This window comes from Epinephelus lanceolatus, chromosome 16 (genome assembly GCF_041903045.1).
Source record: "Epinephelus lanceolatus isolate andai-2023 chromosome 16, ASM4190304v1, whole genome shotgun sequence".
NCBI lineage: Eukaryota > Metazoa > Chordata > Actinopteri > Perciformes > Serranidae > Epinephelus > Epinephelus lanceolatus.
Window position 1 is genome coordinate 10,759,583 of NC_135749.1, and position 19,070 is coordinate 10,778,652.

Consider the following 19,070-nt stretch of genomic DNA (forward strand, 5'->3'; position numbering starts at 1 on the left):
CCTTAATCCTACACAGCTCCTTTAATTTGACTCAGGTGGTGTTTGATATGGAACGCTCCCTGCTTTGCCTCATTGTCACATTTCAATATGAATGAATTTTATGGTCTGTAGAGGATGAGTCTGAAGGACTTTGACCCCTGACAATGAAACTGATTGCACCTGTCTGAGGATATTCAGGATTGACTCTCCTTTGGCACTTCGGCTGATGCATTGTCATGTGCCTGTAGTTCCTGCTTTTTTATTTTTTATTAATATTCCTTGTTAGTGCTAATGCTTTTCCTTCAAGTGCTTCAAGTGAAATTATGAGAAGTAAATAATTGCCTCCCCTGCCCAGTCACAGACCAGTGCTAATGTCGGGAGCACATTTTCAGTGTAGTGTTTCACTCAGTTGTTCACATGAAAAGTGACAGAAATAGGTGTGTAAGTAGCCATTTGAAGCCATTCCACCATTCTTCAATCTATATACTAGTGTATTTGGGTGTTTGACCTAAATCCAGGTGGGGGGTTAGGCATCGTGATAGCTAATGTTTGATGTGGCTCTGCTAACCCCTCTTTCCTCTCCTGTCTCACAGGATGGAGCGGATGTCTGAGGAGGCGCTGAGGCTCAACCTGCTGAAGCGAGGTCTGGAGTCACCTAGCGAGCGAGAGGAGGCGCTGGCCAAGCGCCTCAAAATGGAGGGACACGAGGCCATGGAGCGCCTCAAGATGCTAGCACTACTTAAACGCAAGGACCTAGCTGACCTAGCAGCCCTGGAGGTTGCGGGGCCCCTGGGAGACGGGAAGGGGCCCGGAGCCAGCAGCCTCCACCACCAGAGCCTAATGGGTGCTGCTTATGAGGAGAAGCTGAATGGGAGTATGAGGCTGGGAGGCCATGGCAGCCATATTGGAGCCAGTAAGAATGGGAAGGAAAACATCCTGGATGAGCCGGTGGATATGAGCGCTGGAAGAAGATGGTGAGAACAAAGTCTATTTACACATAAAAACCACAGTGGAGTACTACTTACCTCTGAACACTGACCTGTACAGAGAAGAAAGCAGATATTATGACTTGTCGTAGTGGGAAAAGTACCAGGTGTTACTCATAAAAAAGTATGATGGCTCTGTTCTATTTAATTCTCCCTTGACAGTGAGCCAGCATGAACAATACCAGGACCCTGAAAGCCATCATTCATTTGATTGTTTCCACCTGTGGCAACATGTGTTACATTGAAATGAGTCCCCCTTTACCTGAAACATTACAAACCAGTGATTGGAGACTGCTGGTTGGTTGGCTACCCCTGATATAAGGTGTCTTAAACACATTTGGGCATTTTGTGGCTGTGCTAAGACCAGCAAAACAGCTCCTAAAAATTTGGTATTTTCATGACTTTGAAAGTCACTTATATTTTCGTGCCCTGCTCTGGTCCGATATGCGTGATCCATCTGCAGCCTCCAGTCTGAATAGTGCTCTCACTCTGGACACCTGTCTATCATGTGTTTCTCGATTACATCCCATACACACAGCACCATGCTAACTCAGTCTCCAGTTTGCAGTGGTTTGATGTTTCCTCCTCTTAAATATCCACCTGCAGGAAGTAGTGAAGGCTTAATAATAAGTCACCATTAGGGGTGTAAATCATCAGTATCATCATGATACGATATTACACTGAGAAAGAGCTTAATTTTGTAGTTTGGCCGACTGACAGATCTTAATTAGGTACAAATCAAATAATTTGCCAGTGAGCGTTTTCTCAGTCCGTGGCTACTGCAGGCTAAACCTTTCACATCTCACATCTTGCTAGTTATTTTGCTCCTCATTACTGTTAATATGAAAACCTGATCTAAAATATATTTTTGCTAACAAAAGCTCTGACAGTTATTGTGTTGATATGGAGTTGTGGGGCTGGCCTTGGCACTGCAGAAAGGATCTGATGTTGTCTCTCACAATAGCTCAGAATTATCAGAAGACTGGGGTTGAATCTCATTCTGCTCTCTTTACCACTGACATGCTTTCATTTTATAAGCTAATACCAGTTCAACTGAGAGACGTATTCACTTTTGCACACTTGATTGTGTTAAGTCAAGTCATGTTTATTTATATCGCCAAATATCACAAACCACAATGTGCCCCAAGGGGCTTTACAGTTTGTACAGCATACAACACCCTCTGTCCTTAAACCCTCTGATAAGGTTAAACCCCCCAAAAAATCCTTTAGCGAGGAAAAAATGGAAGAAACCTCAGAAATAGCAGCAGAGGAGCGATCCCTCTCCCAGGACAGACAACGTGCAATAGATGTCATGTGTGCAGAATAGTCAACATATTAAAATTACAGTGTAGACAATGAGGATGACAAAATAATAGATGGATTGTAAACATAGACATGGATGCCCAGAGAAGGCTGAGTGAAGAGGAGAGAGAGAAAGAGAGCTGTGACACAGACAAGTAGAGGGTAGGCGAGATGCAGTGGTTTCAGAGAGTTTACAGTATTCTTATCTGCAGGACTAATTCAGACTGTAAGTACTGGGCTTAAAGAGTCAGTTCACCTGAACTACAGCTGCCAACCATATCACCACCCAGAAGGAAATGTGCATCTACTCATGGACGAGAGGCTCATGCTTGTGACAGCATGAGATGTAAACATTAAAGGCGTCCTCGTTGGCTGAGCTGTAATGCTAGCTAGCTCAGGCAGTAGATACATGCTTCCTTATGCGCAGTGATGCAGCTGGCGGGTGTAGTTTGGTAGAGAGAAAATAGTTCCTACGTGAAACTCTCACAAGAGGATCTGTGTATTATCTTGAGTAACCTGGTCATGGTTTCTGGAAAGAGACATTTCAGTTAAGTTTTTAAAATCTATGTTTTGGTGCTCTGAGCAACTCAAGCTGAGCCATCTAGTTCCATTATATATGAGAGAAGGTAGACAGCTGTGCGGCAGATATCTCTATCACTTGGCAACTCACACCAAAACAATCTAGACTGATATATAGCACTACATGTGAAAAGGAAAAAACCCACCAGAAGGATAATAGTCACAGTTACAAGCCTGACGTAATCATAAAATAAACAACTAACCGAAAGTTGAGCCGAAAAGGTTAGTTTTAACTTTGGATGTAAAGGCCTCAGTGGAGTCAGATCTCTGATATCAGCAGAGAAGTTACTGAAGAGAAAGGGGTGTTAAAGATTTAATTAAAAATCGAATTATTTCACTTCAAGTTCTTCAAGATCAGAAACAGAAATCTATGAATATATTCAGAGCCTTTGCTTTGGCTTTTCCCATTGAGCTCAGGTGCACAGTGTTAGCTTTGATTATCTTTGAGACTCTACAACTTGATTCGAGTCCACCAGTGGCATCCTCGATACATTGGACGTGATTTCGAAAAGCACACATCTGTGTTTCTAAGGTCCCGCTGTTCACTGTTGTGGTGACATCAAAAAACCAAGCAGCTCTCTGTAGACCTCCATGATAAAACTGTGTGAAACTGTGTGGAGGTGCAGATCTGGGTGAGGGTATGAAATCACAAAAAGGCTACTGTTGCCAGGAGCACAGTGGGCTCCATCATAATGACACAGAAGAAGTCTGGAACCACCTACCTAGAGCTGGTTGTACCCCGAAACTCAGTAACCTGGGCAGAAGCACCTCAGTCAGCGAGGTGACCAAGTACCCAGAGCACTCTGTAACATACCCATGCAAGTGGCTAATCAGGCCACTCCTGAGTTAAGGACACGTGACAGAAAACATCTGTGGAGAGACATAAAGATGTCAGTACATAGTGTGATTGAGCCTGAGAGGATCTGCCAGGAAGAACAGCAGAAATGTCCCAAAGTCCGTGGAGACCTACCCTAAGACTTAAAGAGGCCTGAAGACTGAATATTGCAGTTCTTCACTGAGGCTATGTGAAGTTTCCACCCTTTCATTAGATGGATTTATTCCAGACATCTGGTGCATCATTGACACATTTCTCTAAATTTACCCAGACAGATCTGAGGTCTCGTGCAAAGATGTGTGTGTATGATCCATCCCAAAAGTTTACATGCGTTGAAATGACAAAAATAATCAGATCTATAAAAGTGTGTGACCTCATGCTTGGGGTCAAATTTCCCTTTGAGAAGTAGCGATGTAACTCACAAAAGTGTGAGACGCTGATGGCTGTTAATGCAACAAACGGGATAAATAGCACTACAGGTAAGAGTGGAAATATGTATTTAAGCCTTTGCACTGCATCAGTTTGCAGTGACCAGCTAGATTAAAGGGCTTACTACACTGAAATGAAAAGAAAGGCTCAAAAAAGTTTAAGTCAGAGCTGCCCCAACAGCCCTGCTAGCAGCTCCTAGAGGCTGTGGTGCTCCTCATATCCCACTCCTCCAATGTGGTGTGCACTGCCTGACAAACTGACTCCTAAGTCGGCCACTCAAAGCTTCATGTCCAGATTTGTTTTTCTTGTTTGCCCATGTAGTGATGCAGACCATGACAGACGAACTCCCTCTCCGGACGTCATCATCCTGTCAGACAACGAGGCATCCAGTCCCAGAACAACACCTCGCCCTGAGGAGCGCCTGCACCAGGCCAACTTGGACATGTTCAAGGTAATAAGAAACACACTGAACATATTGTAGAGCTGTTTGCAACTTGCGTGTCAGATACTGTCAAAATGAAATCTTTGCAGTCCTTGATTAATCAACATAATGAATGCATTAGCAAGAAATTAAAGCTATAGAGCAAAAACACAATTAGAAATTACGGTAGAAATAAAAAATAATTGTAGGGACTTATTAATAGCAGTCAGGCAAATATCTCATCACAGATAAATCATGACATACATCATCAGAATAAAGGAGACATTTCTCTTAAATTCTTATTTATTTGAAGGTGTATTTAGGGAGGCTGTTTAGCCCAGTGATGTGTAATTAGGTTGCCTTAAATTTGCCATCAGGATACCATGTGTCATTGTGATTTTCTCTGTGTGTGTGTGTTCCAGGGGAAGACAGGAGAAGAGCGGCAGCAGATGATCAAAGCTCTGAGAGAGGAGCTGCGTCTGGAGGAGGCCCGCCTGGTCCTCCTCAAGAAGCTCCGACAGAGTCAGATGCAGAAGGAGAATGTGGTGCAGAAGGTCAGTGCTGCTGCTACCACACTTTTACACTGCTGGACACTCTGTGGTGGAATGTCATTAATTACATTTCACTCCAGTACTGTACTTAAAGCTGCAGTAGGCAACATTGTTTTGGTATAATTGAGTAAAAATTTTATAATATCCTCTAAGCATGATGTAAGTCAAGTGGTCTATGACAAACAATAGGTTTCTGCACCTCACCATGGCTCTGTGTTCAGCCTCTAAAGAATCAGTATCGTGCCGATGTGCATCAACCAATCAAAGGTCAGCTCAGACCACTGCTTTCCTATTGGCTGTGCCACTGCATATGCACGTTCGCATGCCGCCGACAGAAGGGGAGAGCAAGCGGCAATGGTGAACAGTGCACCAGGTAAAATAGCTATTCCAGCATTGGCTACAACTGCCTACACGGACGGCTAAACAACCCAAAAAAAGGACGACAGAACTCGGTTCCCCGGAGCCCCAGAGGGAGGGGAAGGGTGAGGCGGGGCCGGGCCTGGCCGGAGGGCACGAGGGTCGGCCGTAGGAGCAGAGCCGAGGGCTCTCCGCGGAGAGGGAGAGCCGAGCCGAGGGGGGTATGTGCGGGGCTGCGAGGGAGGGATGAGGAGGGCTGCTGCAAGGTGAGGGAGAGCTGAGAAATAGAACCAAGTAGGATAAAATACTCGCATGCTCGTCTGGTAGGAGGGGCTCAGGGCAGAGACGAACGAAACCTAACTCAGATGAGACTCAAAAATCAACCGTTTTCAGGCTTTCTACTTACTGCAGCTTTAAGTACAATTGCGTGCTATGAATTTATTTGTAATATCTATTTTATGCTACTTTCTACTTCTACTGTGCTGCATTTCAGAGGGAAATATCGCACTTTGCAGTTTGATATTATCGATAAAAAATGTAACAAATAAATTATGGTGTATTATTGTAGCTTAAAGAAATGCTTCACCCCCTAACTAATGATTTACATACCAGTTACTCTGTTTGTCTTCCATGCCTCCATGGTGAACAAAGAATCCGAAAATGGAGAAAATTCTTGATGAACTGCAGTAAATCAGTTCACATTTAACAGCAAAACTACTCTCACAATTCATGCAGTACGATCCATGTCTCATTTATCCAGTCGTAATGCTCAGTACTTCCCAAACACATGCATTTTTTTTTTACATCACGTAAAGTAACAGGCATAGGTGAGCCATGACAGAACTGGCTGATGAACGAGCTGAGAGGTGGGATTTCCATGGAATGCAAGAGCAGAGTTTAAATGCAAGTGCTTGCCCGCTCTTTATCCAGACTTTTAATGCAGAAGTGTCTTTGATTTAAGTCATGGTAAGAATTTATGACTCTATGAGTACCTACATTGACGCAGTGAGCATCTATATAGACAGAAATATTCTGTAGAGTGATTGCAGCATACCTTAGACAACACTATGGTGCGTTTTAAAAATTGTCGACAGCATTTGAAGCAAATATATGAGCTGTGTTAAATAGGCTAAACATGGCTCTTTTCAGATTGGCTGTTAAGGTCGAGCTGTAATTGGGTACTGTAATATGATTTAAAATGTATGTGAAGTAAAACCTCAAGGTTAAAAAAAAATGTTACTATAACAGGAATCGTGTTGCTGTGTTAATGCTCTGTTGATGACTGTGTGCAGGTTCCAGTGGTCCAGAACGCTGCATCCTCTGTGCAGCCTCCTCCCATGCACAGCTCTCCTGGTCTGGGGAAGCTGCCTGTGAGGCCGGGCCTGCACAACCCTGAGCCCCAGAACCTCCGCACTGCACAGGTCTGTGTGTGTGTGTGTGTGTTTGTGTGTTCTTTACATTTGATTCACTATTACATGTATACACCTCCAGAGAGTTAATGATTAATCCTGCCCACTACTTGAATAATACTATTAGTCCTGAGGGAATCAGGTGGGGCAAACACATCTTAATCTCAAATTAAAGGGCCACTCCACCAGTTGTACTCCGACAGGTCAGTTTACTGGTCATGGTTAATGCTACACAGTGAAACAGCTGTCTCATGGAATGTCCTCAGTGTCTGAGTCTGACAAAATACCTACAAGTAGATAACAGAGAACCTGTGACGTCTGGAGTTTGTGGTGTTTACCTGACAGGGAGGGTCTAAGGAAAAGATGCTATCCTGTTGTGTCGTGAGGAACGTACCATCTAGTGCTTTTGAAACTCGACCCATACTAGATTTCATCCATTCTTTTTTCCAAAATCTGTCTCTTGTGATTCCCCCAAATGCAATTCTAAATCGCTGGGGGATTTTTAACAGAATAAAAAGTCTTTCTTCAAGCTTGGTTTTGGGAGAGGGCTCTATTTCTGTCAGTCTCTTGACTATTTAACATCAAATTTGACTGTGCTTGGCCTTGTCTTAAATTTTACTCAAGTGGTCTTGAATACAACACTGAAATTCCATTTGGAGAAATCCGAACAGAAATTGAAACGCATATGCCTTTTCCAGAGGTGAATGTCTGTATCCTCCATATCTCTCATCATCCAAGCTTTTTAGAATATTTGCTTCGGCCCTCTGTGAGTATGCAGAGACAAAAAATGTGCTATGTGAGGTCAAGGTAAAGGTTCAGGTTTAATTGGGATTAAGATGCTGTTTTTGACTGACATAAATACTGGGGTTATTTTAGAATGCTGTGAATGGTAGAAGGTCCCGCTCTGATTATAAGACAGCCTCCTGCTGGAAGCCTTTGTTCTTGCGTGACGTAGCCCTGCTCCTCCATTACATGTTGAGTTGGTGTTAAATATTCAGCAGATTTCTGTGGTTATGGATGGCTGTGTGTGTGTGTGTGTGTGTGTGTGTGTGTGTGTGTGTGTGTGTGTGTGTGTGTGAGATATTCTGCCTGGTTTGTTGTTGGTTTACTCACCAAGCAGCTGCTGCCCTCTGCTGCCCACACTGTGTATAGTATCTGTTCAAACACTGGATGTGTGTACATGAAGAGAGAGCTCCACCCTTAATATAGACTCTCATTAGACCTGGTTTGTGGTAAAACGTGTCAACATAAGTGCCTCATTTATTATGAAGAGATTTACACAGTGTTATACACTCAGTTGTTGGTGTACAAGGTCTGTCCCGCTCAAACTAATGCAGGCATATAACAGCCATGTAATAAATCCTCCCGTCATGATTGTATTGCACCGTACCGAAAGATGTTTGTAATATTTCGTCCACAAAATGTATATTAATGATGGTAGACTAAATATTAGAAACACTTCTTATACAAATGTTTAGCTTTATGTTTAGTTTATGTTTTGTGTGTCTAAGTAACGAATGGAAACAATGGTTTTTGAACTTGGTCCAATATTGAACGAGACTGAAACAGACAGCAGCGTAACCATCAGGGGCATGTTGGCAATGTGAATTTATGTCCACTAAAAGTGCTTGTTTTTGCCACTGACAGGCTCAGACTGTCATTTTAAGTGTCTGACAAGTTGTGGAAAGTATCCTTACAGCGATAGACCTTTTTGTTAAAGATTAAGATCCTTTTTGTTTAGCCAGAAACTGCCCTGACATCACCATTGTTATAGACACCAGACTTGTTATTTCAACCAAACTAGAGTTAGTGATTTTTGGAATAGTGAGAAGACAAACCAAGATGGGTTATATGAGTTTCGTATTGTTTTTGTTGACTTTAAGTGAAGTGTTTTGGGGTGATAAATGTACTGTTATTTTAAATGGAGTCTGGTGGGTTTGGCAATAGTGATTTTTGGGCTGTTTCTGGTAAAATAAAAAGGATCTTATTCTTTAATAAAAAGCTGTATCTCTGCAGGATCCTTTTCATAAGCTATCAGACAATAGTAATAATAATCTGAGCCTGTCTGTGACAAAAATAAGCAACTTTAGTGGATGTTAATTGACGGTGTGATCATGCACAGAGTGGTTACAAAGCAGTTTGTTTTGCTGCTGCCGGTTGCAGCGGCCTCGCTTAATACTGGACCAATTTCAATTGGTCACTAAGACACAAAAACATAGGTATATGAGGTCCATGTTAAAAAATCCCAAACTTACCCTTATATCAAACAAAAATGTTTAACTGCATAAAGTGTTTCCTTTACTTTGAGTATTTTCCTTTCATTTAACTTCTCTGTTTTTCCTCTCTGTAGGGTCATACAGTCATCAGGTCAGCAGCCAATGCCAACCTGCCGCCCATGCTGATGTCCCAGCGAGTGATAGCCCCCAACCCTGCCCAGTTGCAAGGCCAGAGGATCTCTTCTAAGCCTGGGATGTCTCGCTCCAGCTCAAGCAGCTTGGCCAATGCAGTCAGCTACCAGCAGGTATGGAGCCATACCAAGCCCAGCTAACTGCAGTGCATTCAGTAATGTCATAGACTGTGTTGACAGTGAAGTCAGCTTTTCTCTCTGTAGCTGTGCAGAAACCTCTTATTTAGAGATGATTTTTTCTGTTATTGTGATTTTAATTTTATGTAACAAAAATCAGTAATGCTTTAGCGAGTGGGTGAGAGCAGCGCATTCAGTTGAGGAGTATCCACAGTGAGCTTAACTTAAGGGGAAAAAGTTAGTCTGCGGTGAAACTGTTAACTGTCTTAGTCATCGTAGTGAGCCTGAGTGAAACCAGAACTTTCAGACTCTGTTCCAGATGTAAGAAAACCTGTTTTAAAATCACACTGACATTTGTAACAACTTAAATCACTAAAAATTTGAGCCCGGCAACATTCTTAACATAAAAAAGAATGTTGTTTATTTCATATTTCTGTTTTTAGCAGCATTTAACAAACACTAAAGATACAGGTTACATTACAGGTTCTTTGGGTGTTTAGACCTAATCCGAAACAGTCCAATCGAATTTAAAGACTTGACAGTTCCTGACAAAGACAGATCAAAATCAGTATTGCATATTGATTTATGATGTCACTTAATCCATTCTCTGCAAAGAGAGATTCAGCCCCATTGGAACCTGAGTACACTCACACACTATCCCAGCAGACCGAATAATAAGGCCCAGTCCAAAATGAATTGAACTCAAGCAGACCCAAGAAAGAGGACACCAGCACTGGCAGCATCATGATGCTTACCCAAGAGCAGAGCTGTCAAGAGTCTGTTCGGATCCACTTGTGTATTAGAGTTATTGACACACATGCAGCAGGACCTGGCCTGAGTTCCCTGACTGGCTCTCACTTATTAGGAACCAAGTGGACCTTTGCAAACCTCTGTCCAAAGACCATTGTTACTTAAACATCCGCAGCTCTATAGGCTGAGGCCAATCAGTAGACAGGGAGCACTTTAAAAAGAACTGCATTAAAAGCTGTTGTGTAAATGATAACACATAAAGTAGCTCAGGGCATTGAAGGGAAGCAAAGGCAGCAAATGTTCTTTTATTCTGTGGCAGGTTGTGACATCAGTGCTCAAACCTTAAAAATGTGACTTTACTTTGCTAAGCAAAAGTGAATGTGTGTCTCCCTGCAGGCCAGCCAGCAGGTGGCAGCTTCCCAGCGCTCAGGCTCTAGTGCCATGTACATGAACCTGGCCCACATGCAAGCAGCAGCAGCAGCAGGGGCCGGCGGGGTGGCTGGTGGCCTGGGCGGAGCCTCGGCTGTCAGCCCATCCACCATGTCCAGCTCGGCTGGCGGAGGGGTGAGCTCCATGGCCGATCAGGCCAGTAGCCAGGCGGCGGCCAAGCTGGCCCTTAGGAAGCAGCTTGAGAAAACCCTGCTGGAGATCCCTCCACCCAAACCCCCCGCCCCACTCCTTCACTTCCTGCCCTCTGCCGCCAACAGCGAGTTCATCTACATGGTGGGCCTGGAGGAGGTGGTGCAGAGTGTGCTCGACAGTCAGGGTAAGCAGCCAACACTCAGAGGAGAGAAAACAGATCATTCGTTTTAGTCAAACTCATAGATAAAGTAAGCACCAAAATTCTTCTCTGTAGGTAAACTCAGAGGGACGCTGGCCCGCATGGAGCCTTTCTTCTGTGCCCAATGCAGAACCGACTTCACCCCCCACTGGAAGCAAGAGAAGAGCGGGCGAATTCTCTGTGAGCAGTGCATGACTTCCAATCAGAAGAAGGCTCTGAAGGCGGAGCACACCAACAGGCTGAAGAACGCCTTTGTGAAGGCCCTGCAGCAGGAGCAGGTCAGCACCATGTCCCTCTGCAACAGTTTGTTTATATACATATCAACATAAAGTTATATCACAACAACATCATCCTAATCTTGCCACCTACATCTCAGAGAAATAATACATCTTATTATTTAGTAAATGGTTTCTTTTGCCATGTCCTGTGGACATTTGCACCTTTTAAGGAATGGGTGAACTACACACTTTTTAACAGAGAGCAGCAACATAGGAGAATCACCTCTGAACTCAATGTACTTCAGTGAGAGGATGCAGGCAGAAAAGCGCTGTGATCACACAGCACAATGTACTACATGCCTTCTCTGCCCAGGGCCTGACACTGACCTTTTTAGAGATGTTGTCAACCTGCCAAAAACTCCCAAACACTCATGTTAGCTAGGTTATCTGACCGGGTTTTCAGTACAACTGCTTTCAAACAACTGTTGGCTACAAGGGCTAAATGGAATGGATGTATGTGAATGTATGAATCAATGTAAACTCCTAAATGTGCCACCATGACAGGAAATTGAACAGAGGCTTCAGCAGCAGGCGGCCCTCTCTCCCAGCTCGGCTCCTACTGGCCCCAATGCCTCCAAGACTGACACCATGATTCGACATCATGCACTCCGCCAGGTACACTGCAGCCTGCCATCTCACAGTCCGCCTTTGCTTGTGTAAAAGTATTTGTAAGTTTGTCTGCCTGTCGGTGTAGAATGATCTGTAACAAAAAGGCTTTGGAAAAAAAAAGTGCTCAGGATTTTTTTGTGGTCATGTGAATGTCTCGTGTTCTGCAGTACGGATGATGACATGAAACAAAGAAATGGACTCTAACTAAGCATGTTTTAAGCTGTAACCACCAAGTTTCTGTTATTTGTACTTGACAATTGACTAAATCCAGTAATGCATTGCATCTGCTAACCTACAATGTGTAATTTGTGCACTGTGTGGCAGCAATGGTGAAGTTAATGGGATGTCTGTACTGTCCTCAGGCTCCCCAGCCTCAGGCCTCCCTGCAGCGAGGTCTGTCCAACTCAGCGCGAGGTGTTCTGTCCAACTTCGCCCAGGCCTCCCAGCTGTCAGTGGCCAGCAGCCTCATGGGAATGACTAGTGCCAAGCACTGTGGCAGCGGTGGAGGCAGCAGCAGCAGTAGCAGCAATAGACTGCAGCATGACAGCCGTCGCCAGATCTACAACATCCCAGGTATCTGCTGTACAGGGTCTGCTGTGTGTTGGGGTGCCTGAATCAACTCATGTTCATCAGGGATGTCTGACACATTGAAATAACAGCTGTAGATGCTCGATCTGGCAAGACTTGACTGAAATATTGAAGGTCGTGGTTCAAAACTAAAAAAGTTGATCATCTTAAATTATAGATATGATATGAATGAAAGTTTTACTGAGAGAATGTGAAATTGGCATGAATCAACTCAGTCCACTCTGACTGGACTGTGGTGCTACAGAGTGGAGCCTCTTCCCTCACAAATAATCTTTGACCAAATAGACGCTGGTTGAAGAGAGCACTTGAACCAGTGACAGCTGATATGATATGAACGAGAAGCTGCTATCTGAATCTTTTATACACTGGTCTTTGAGACTTTTTAGAGACAGAAGCCGTCTTTACACATAGATCGTACTATAAAATCGTGATGAAGTCCCTTCTTCATGCCACCTTTGCATTTTTACACAGAACCAAACAACGGCAGCATCATGCTGCTCCCATGTGTGGTTTTTAGAAGGCATGTCGGCATCGCAGCCTCTTTATCAACAATAACAATGGCATAACATGGCACTAGCAATAGCAATTATTCACCATCTCTGTTATGTAGCAGCTGATCTTGTCCTCTTCTCGGAGGGTAAGGAGCTCCCAGACCTCATTGTTGGGCATTTTCGGCCGCTGTTCCTCCTCTTTGAGTAAGCCACTAGCTGCTGCCAGCTACTTGTTAAGTCTCCCTCAGTGGGTCACACGCATAACACATTGTCAGAACATCACACCCATGCAGCCTGTGATCTCATCCTGCTGGTTGTCCTGTCAGAGGCAAGACAAATCAGTCCCCTAACTCTATGATCGTACCTTTTGTTCAAAACTGGAAGGCAGCATAATGTTGCGATATTCCTGCCTTGAACCGACAGTGTAAATGGGGTAAGAGTTAAGCATTTCGCCGACCTCTGTCTGTGCTCAGAGTCACTCATACCAGTGCAGTCAAACAAAGGCGTAGATTTGCATGTGGACAACAGGGACATATCCCTACCAATATTTTGGGAGGACAGAATTGTCCCTACCAATATCTGAGAGAAAAGAATACCCTCATACATGTACGAAAATACAGGACAAATCTGGTGTCATAGTGATCCGTTAAGGGACAGTGAATTTTATTTTTTTATATGGGGTGATCACGTATTATGCCTGATCAAAAGTCATGGCTTTGGGGTAAATAAATATTTAAGATTTTATATGGAAACTCCAGAGCCTAAACTTTAAGTGTTGCCAGACCTTACAGTCTCCTCTTTATGTGTCTGTCTTGTTCCCACAGGGTTAAATATTGCCTATCTGAACCCAGCGGCAGTTGGACCCCATAAGAGCTCCAGCTTAGCAGACCGGCAGAGAGAGTACCTGTTGGACATGATCCCACCTCGATCCATATCGCAGTCCATCACCGGACAGAAATGAGCCCCGCCCAGCTCTCCTGCCCCTCTGAAGCCCCCCCCCCCCCCCATCCTGCCCTCCTACCCCATACTGAAGCACTCCCAGATCGACCAACATCCCCACCCCACCCCCACCCCACCCCCCATCGCATGCAGTGCCTGTCCGTGTGCCTACCTTAAACCAACCCATGAAAACCCACGAAGTCGGACAAAGACACTAAACTGTCAGTGCATCTCAAATGTTGTTATTATAGTAAAAATCTTCTTCGTCAGCGTTGTTTAACAATTATAATTCCCATTATTATCGCTGTTGGTAGCACTATTATTATACCTGCAACTACCATTTTTGCTTCAGTTACGATTACTCATTATGCTTTTTTTCTTTTATAAGTGTTTGGTCCGTTTTTGTTTCTCTGCTGTCGCTCCTTTACCTTGGGCAGTGACGGTGAGTCATTGTAGGGCCACTTTAGGCCACGATCATATAGGATTTTTTTCTCCACTCAATTATAAAGCTTAGATGTGACTATTGCTAGTAACAGATCAACAGGGTGCATTCTGGTTGCTATGCAACATAAAGTTTAACAACTTTGAAGCTTTGTAAAAAGTGTTAGCTCGCTAACTTGGAGTAACAAAGTGGAAAATACTCAATAGGAACAAAAACAGGGGTGGGGGGGGCATGAAAATGAAATTGAGACCAGAGCACCCACATTTGTATCGTCTTGTCAAAAGGGCCAGTTTCAAGAGCTGTTTTCACACCGATATGCAGCTCCGACAACTTGGGTTTGGGGCAGCATCACCAATTTTGAGGAGACATCCTGCTACCATCAGAGCTAATCAACCGACATGACTAACAAAAGGTGCATATGTGTACAAAAGAGAATCCTATGTGATCAGATTTTGGAAAACCTTGTGCTTTTCTAGTCGGCTCCCACCATTTCCAAATCAAAGGTCATCACCAGTTTCTTCATTTCAGACGTCTGCCTCTCCTGCTACAGATTTGAACACTTACCAGATGGATGTAACTGTTAACTACAAACTGTAGTTGTACTAATCAGGACTGACAGACGAAACTACTGCACCTTCACTGGACCAACAGCCCATATAAACTTAAGCAAGGAGGGAGCTGACAGGCCGGAGGACATCGTCTACAAACTCACCCTGTATGAACGGGGGGATGATGGAGTCCACTCAGAGAGAAGCAAGTTGGTTTTCCCTCCTATCTCACTACCTGCCACCGACCCCTCCATGCCCCCCTAGATACCTTTGGTTATCCAGTATGCACAGACTGAACCCTTTTTACCCAGCAGCTCCTCTTGGCATCACATGTTCTTTGAGAAAGTGAAAAGAACTCAAATCTGAAGGTGGAGGCACATTTTCTGCGTCCAAACCACAGATTCTGTACCTAAAAACCTAGAAAAATCTGGGTTCCTTTTCTTGTTATATTTGGATTTTTAGATTGTTTTCTGATTGTTGACCCCTCCCACCCAACCTTCCCTTCTTTTTTTTTAGTTTATCTGTTAGTTTATTTGTTTGTTATTTTTTGCGGCGTCTCCTAATGAAATGGTGGCGTGCCTGAGAGGTATTAGCCCCCGGAGACGATAATAATCAACATAGCTAAAAACAAAAACTATTGAAATATCTGTATGGATAATGTATAGATACCTAGCTTCAGAGGGAGAAAAAAAAGGATGTGGATTATATCTTTTATGGGAGAGACATGGATCAATCATTGTGTGCATGCTCTGCACACAAGTTGCCTCACTCCAGAGGAGCACTTTGCATATTTCCAATTGGAAAAACATTTTTTTTAAAAAGGAGGAAAAGAATGTTACAATTGAGAGTGGCTAAGGTCCGGACGCTGGCTGACAGCCCACCGGAGTGTTAGGGGAGATGTCCTGAGTATTGTGGATTGCATCAAGGTTTGTGTTTTAGGGATGATGAGTGGTTTGATCCTATTTTTACTTTGCCAGTGTTGATCTCTGTTAATGTTGGACCTCAAGTGTCGGTTTCCAAATCCCTGGTGCCCAGTGTGCTGGGGTTAGATGATTACTAGATAAGTAGATGTACCATCATCAAAACCCAGCCGTAAATTTAGTCTCCTTTTCAGTGCAGTGGGACACCATCAGCTGTCCAATTTGTCCATATGGATCTTCCTTCTCAGATATTAGCTAGTTGTGTGCAGCCACAGCTCTTCCCTGATCACAGCTACAGGAAACCTAAAAATGAGATTTGTTTTAATTTGCACATTTCATTCATTGAACCGTTCAATCTGTTCCATAAATATTTCATTTAAGCCGGGCTCAGGCTGCAGGAGTTTTGGGCCGACTTATCCCCTGATTCACCTAGAGGAGAAATCGGATGTCAGGCCCAGATTATCTGGTAATGTGAGACGTTTAAATATACAGTTCCCAACTTCAATCATGGCTGATATTAAGGATTTAAAATCAGGGTGATGGTGGTTATGATTACGTCAGTACGCAGCTGCTGACCGTTTTCCCAAGCAACAATAAACATTCTAGCTCCAAACATTAGTGAACACACTACTTTTGATATTAAAACTGACGTGAGGTGTTGCATTCATGCTCCCTCTGTCATGATAGTCTTTATTATATTCTCTATTATGTGATGCGCCATTGTTTTCTAATCTTGTAGTGTGTTTGAGAGTAGAGAAGAACATCTGTTAAGTCTTATTTGCATGATACACCCTGATTTTAAAATTGGTTTTGAACGATTTTAAACTCCTCTAGTCTGAGCCCAGCTTTAGAGGCAGTTGTGTGTCCCAGAGTTTCGCCCTGTCTCAAAGGAGAGGACTGGTTTACAGCTCAAACCTGCTAACATCAGGCTACATCTAGTTAACTTTATATAAATACATATAGACACACACACACTACCCCGATGTGAAGTGTAAGAGCAACACTTAACTGGTTTCTTCAGGAGTGGTGGGCTCCAAATGTTGTCGTAGCTCAGGCATTTCAAGCAGTGTTCAGTCAATGTGCAGTATTACTCTCAGAACTTAAGTGACTCCTGACTGAAGGACACAGGCACTGTGATGAAGTCAGTTTGTGTTTGAGATACAGGGTTCTGAACTGACCAACACATTTCAGTCTGAGTGGGAAACCTCAGCTTACTAAGGAGCCGTAGCAAATAGTCAACTGTCGTCCATGAAATCTCATGTCGGATTTGGATAAAACACAAAGCAAAGACTGTTTTAGTGACTCATTTTAGGATGACACAGATCCATGTTAAACATCATCCAGGCAGGAGCATGTAAATTGTTCATAGAGAACATCTAGATTGTTGTGTGGTGAAACAACGTGGCACAGGTTCACCATTGACATGAGACCGACACTGTTGCAGAGGGTCGCAGGTGGCCAACACACATTCTGGCAGCCATGTTGGATTCCTTCACTTCTTGGGCAACAGCTTGTTACAGCTTCTGACAAAATGTTTATGTCTCAGTTTCTGTGCAGTTAATATGTGTGAATGAAACAGTCATGATTACGCTGTGTTTGGATTTCTGATCACGTTTGGGTTATATCACACTCAGTTCATTCTGGACTCACACTCTTAAACTTTTAATCCTCTACACAACGTCGCAGACACTCACGTTCCAAAATTTCACTTTTGTCAGGTACTTTGGTTTACGACCAAATATCTGCAAGACTAATGACATTCTCATCAGCTTCAGCTGTACTTTGTGTTAAGTTTTAATTCACAAATGGTAGCACGCTAACACGGTAAACATTATACCTGCTACCTACCTTGTTAACATTCATTTTGAGCATGTTCACATCCTGACATTGGCGTTAAGCTCAATGTACTGCTATGCTAAGTAAAGCCACACAGCTGGTGTGGCTGTAGTCTCTTATTCTTGTTAAAGCTCCTTCTGCTGAATAGCAAGTGATGCAAAAATGTAAGATAAAGCTAAATAGCAAGAGAAGCTACAGTGGCACTTAAAAACCCTTTCTAAAGTTTTGTTTTTAAAAGTAGCTAATAAGTTTAAGCTTCTTGCTAAAAACAAACCGGCAAAATAAACTATAGCACTTAATTTCAAACACTGTGTGTCAATAAGTGGCCAGTCTTGTTTCTTTGATTTGAGCAGAACTACTGTCTGCACAGTGGTAGAAGCTAGCAGTGGTAGCATCCATTTTGTTCAATGAGTCCATCAGCTAGTTAGCTAAGCTAGCTAACAAAGCCCCTCAGTTTAAATTTTTTTTTAGTGTTATTTTTCTCACGGACGGCTTCTGTCTTCATTCAGGCTAACACTGACACTGACACCGATGTTCTCTGTCCATGTTCTAAATTCAGTTTCTATCAGCTCTTCAGATTGCTAGTAAAATGGAAACACTTGACATTTTAACAGGGAAATCATTTTAACGACCGGGCGATGAAGTGTTTTCTTCAGCCAATGCAGTAGCAGAATTCAGGGCTCAAAATACTTCTGTGTACATGCACTGGTGCATGTAACTTTTTTACCTGCACCAAGGTTTTATTTTACTTCACTATTTGGTGTCAGGACATTTTCAGTATGTCAGAATACCATTTGAGCTTTATGGTCAACCTAAGTTTATATTAATACTAATATGAAAACTTTTTTAAAAAATCATATTAGGACTTCTTCACAGATGTCACGGTGGTGTCTAATAAATTATCGCTGTGATGCTGACGCTCTAAGCACCAGTACTGTAACAGAACGAAAAGACATCAGAGCCCAAACGGGCCAGCTTGATCGGGTTATACATGGTGCAGCTTTTGCAATGTGCCACTCCGTCATGTCCATCTGTGCACTGTCAGCACGAGTATAAAGAAGGCTTCAGCGCCCTTTATTCAATCCGCAATGTCATCAATTATCAATTTGTTTTTCATTGTGTAGAAAAATGGCCCTGTGGCATCAGAGCAAGTGAAAAGTTTTCATGGTCAATGCATGAGACTACGGTCTGTACCAAGCTACGTGCACTGGTGCATGTAAAGCTGACCATTACTTGCACAGCTCGACTTTTATGTGCACTTACATGCATATGCAAGTGGTATTTCGAGCTCTGAGAATGTGTAATATTTGGAACCTTTTCTGAGAGACCAATGAGAGATAGCCTTTACGGGAAAAACAAATCGTTTGACCAATGCTAGTTTAGCACAAGCTAGCTTAAAAAGGGGACAGACTTCACTTCACAAACTCCTCTTCTAAAGTCAAGACAATTTAGAACAAACCACAGCAATATAAACCCTAAATCTGCTCACCTTTAGTAATGTTAATACAAACAATCC

The 19,070-nt window shown here is 43.2% G+C and overlaps 1 protein-coding gene across 1 annotated transcript in view; it reads left to right on the forward strand.

Annotated features, from left to right (window-relative positions):
* Positions 1-15,291, forward strand: part of gatad2b (GATA zinc finger domain containing 2B) — a 45,689-nt gene extending 30,398 nt beyond the window's left edge. The window contains exons 2-11 of the mRNA XM_033636863.2: positions 573-953; positions 4,432-4,561; positions 4,954-5,085; positions 6,732-6,860; positions 9,199-9,369; positions 10,519-10,888; positions 10,979-11,181; positions 11,686-11,796; positions 12,153-12,363; positions 13,694-15,291. Of these exons, the coding sequence (XP_033492754.2) occupies positions 574-953; positions 4,432-4,561; positions 4,954-5,085; positions 6,732-6,860; positions 9,199-9,369; positions 10,519-10,888; positions 10,979-11,181; positions 11,686-11,796; positions 12,153-12,363; positions 13,694-13,830 (1,974 nt within the window). The 5' untranslated portion in view covers position 573 and the 3' untranslated portion in view covers positions 13,831-15,291. The remainder of the gene's footprint in view (positions 1-572; positions 954-4,431; positions 4,562-4,953; positions 5,086-6,731; positions 6,861-9,198; positions 9,370-10,518; positions 10,889-10,978; positions 11,182-11,685; positions 11,797-12,152; positions 12,364-13,693) is intronic.
* Positions 15,292-19,070: the final 3,779 nt, after the last annotated feature.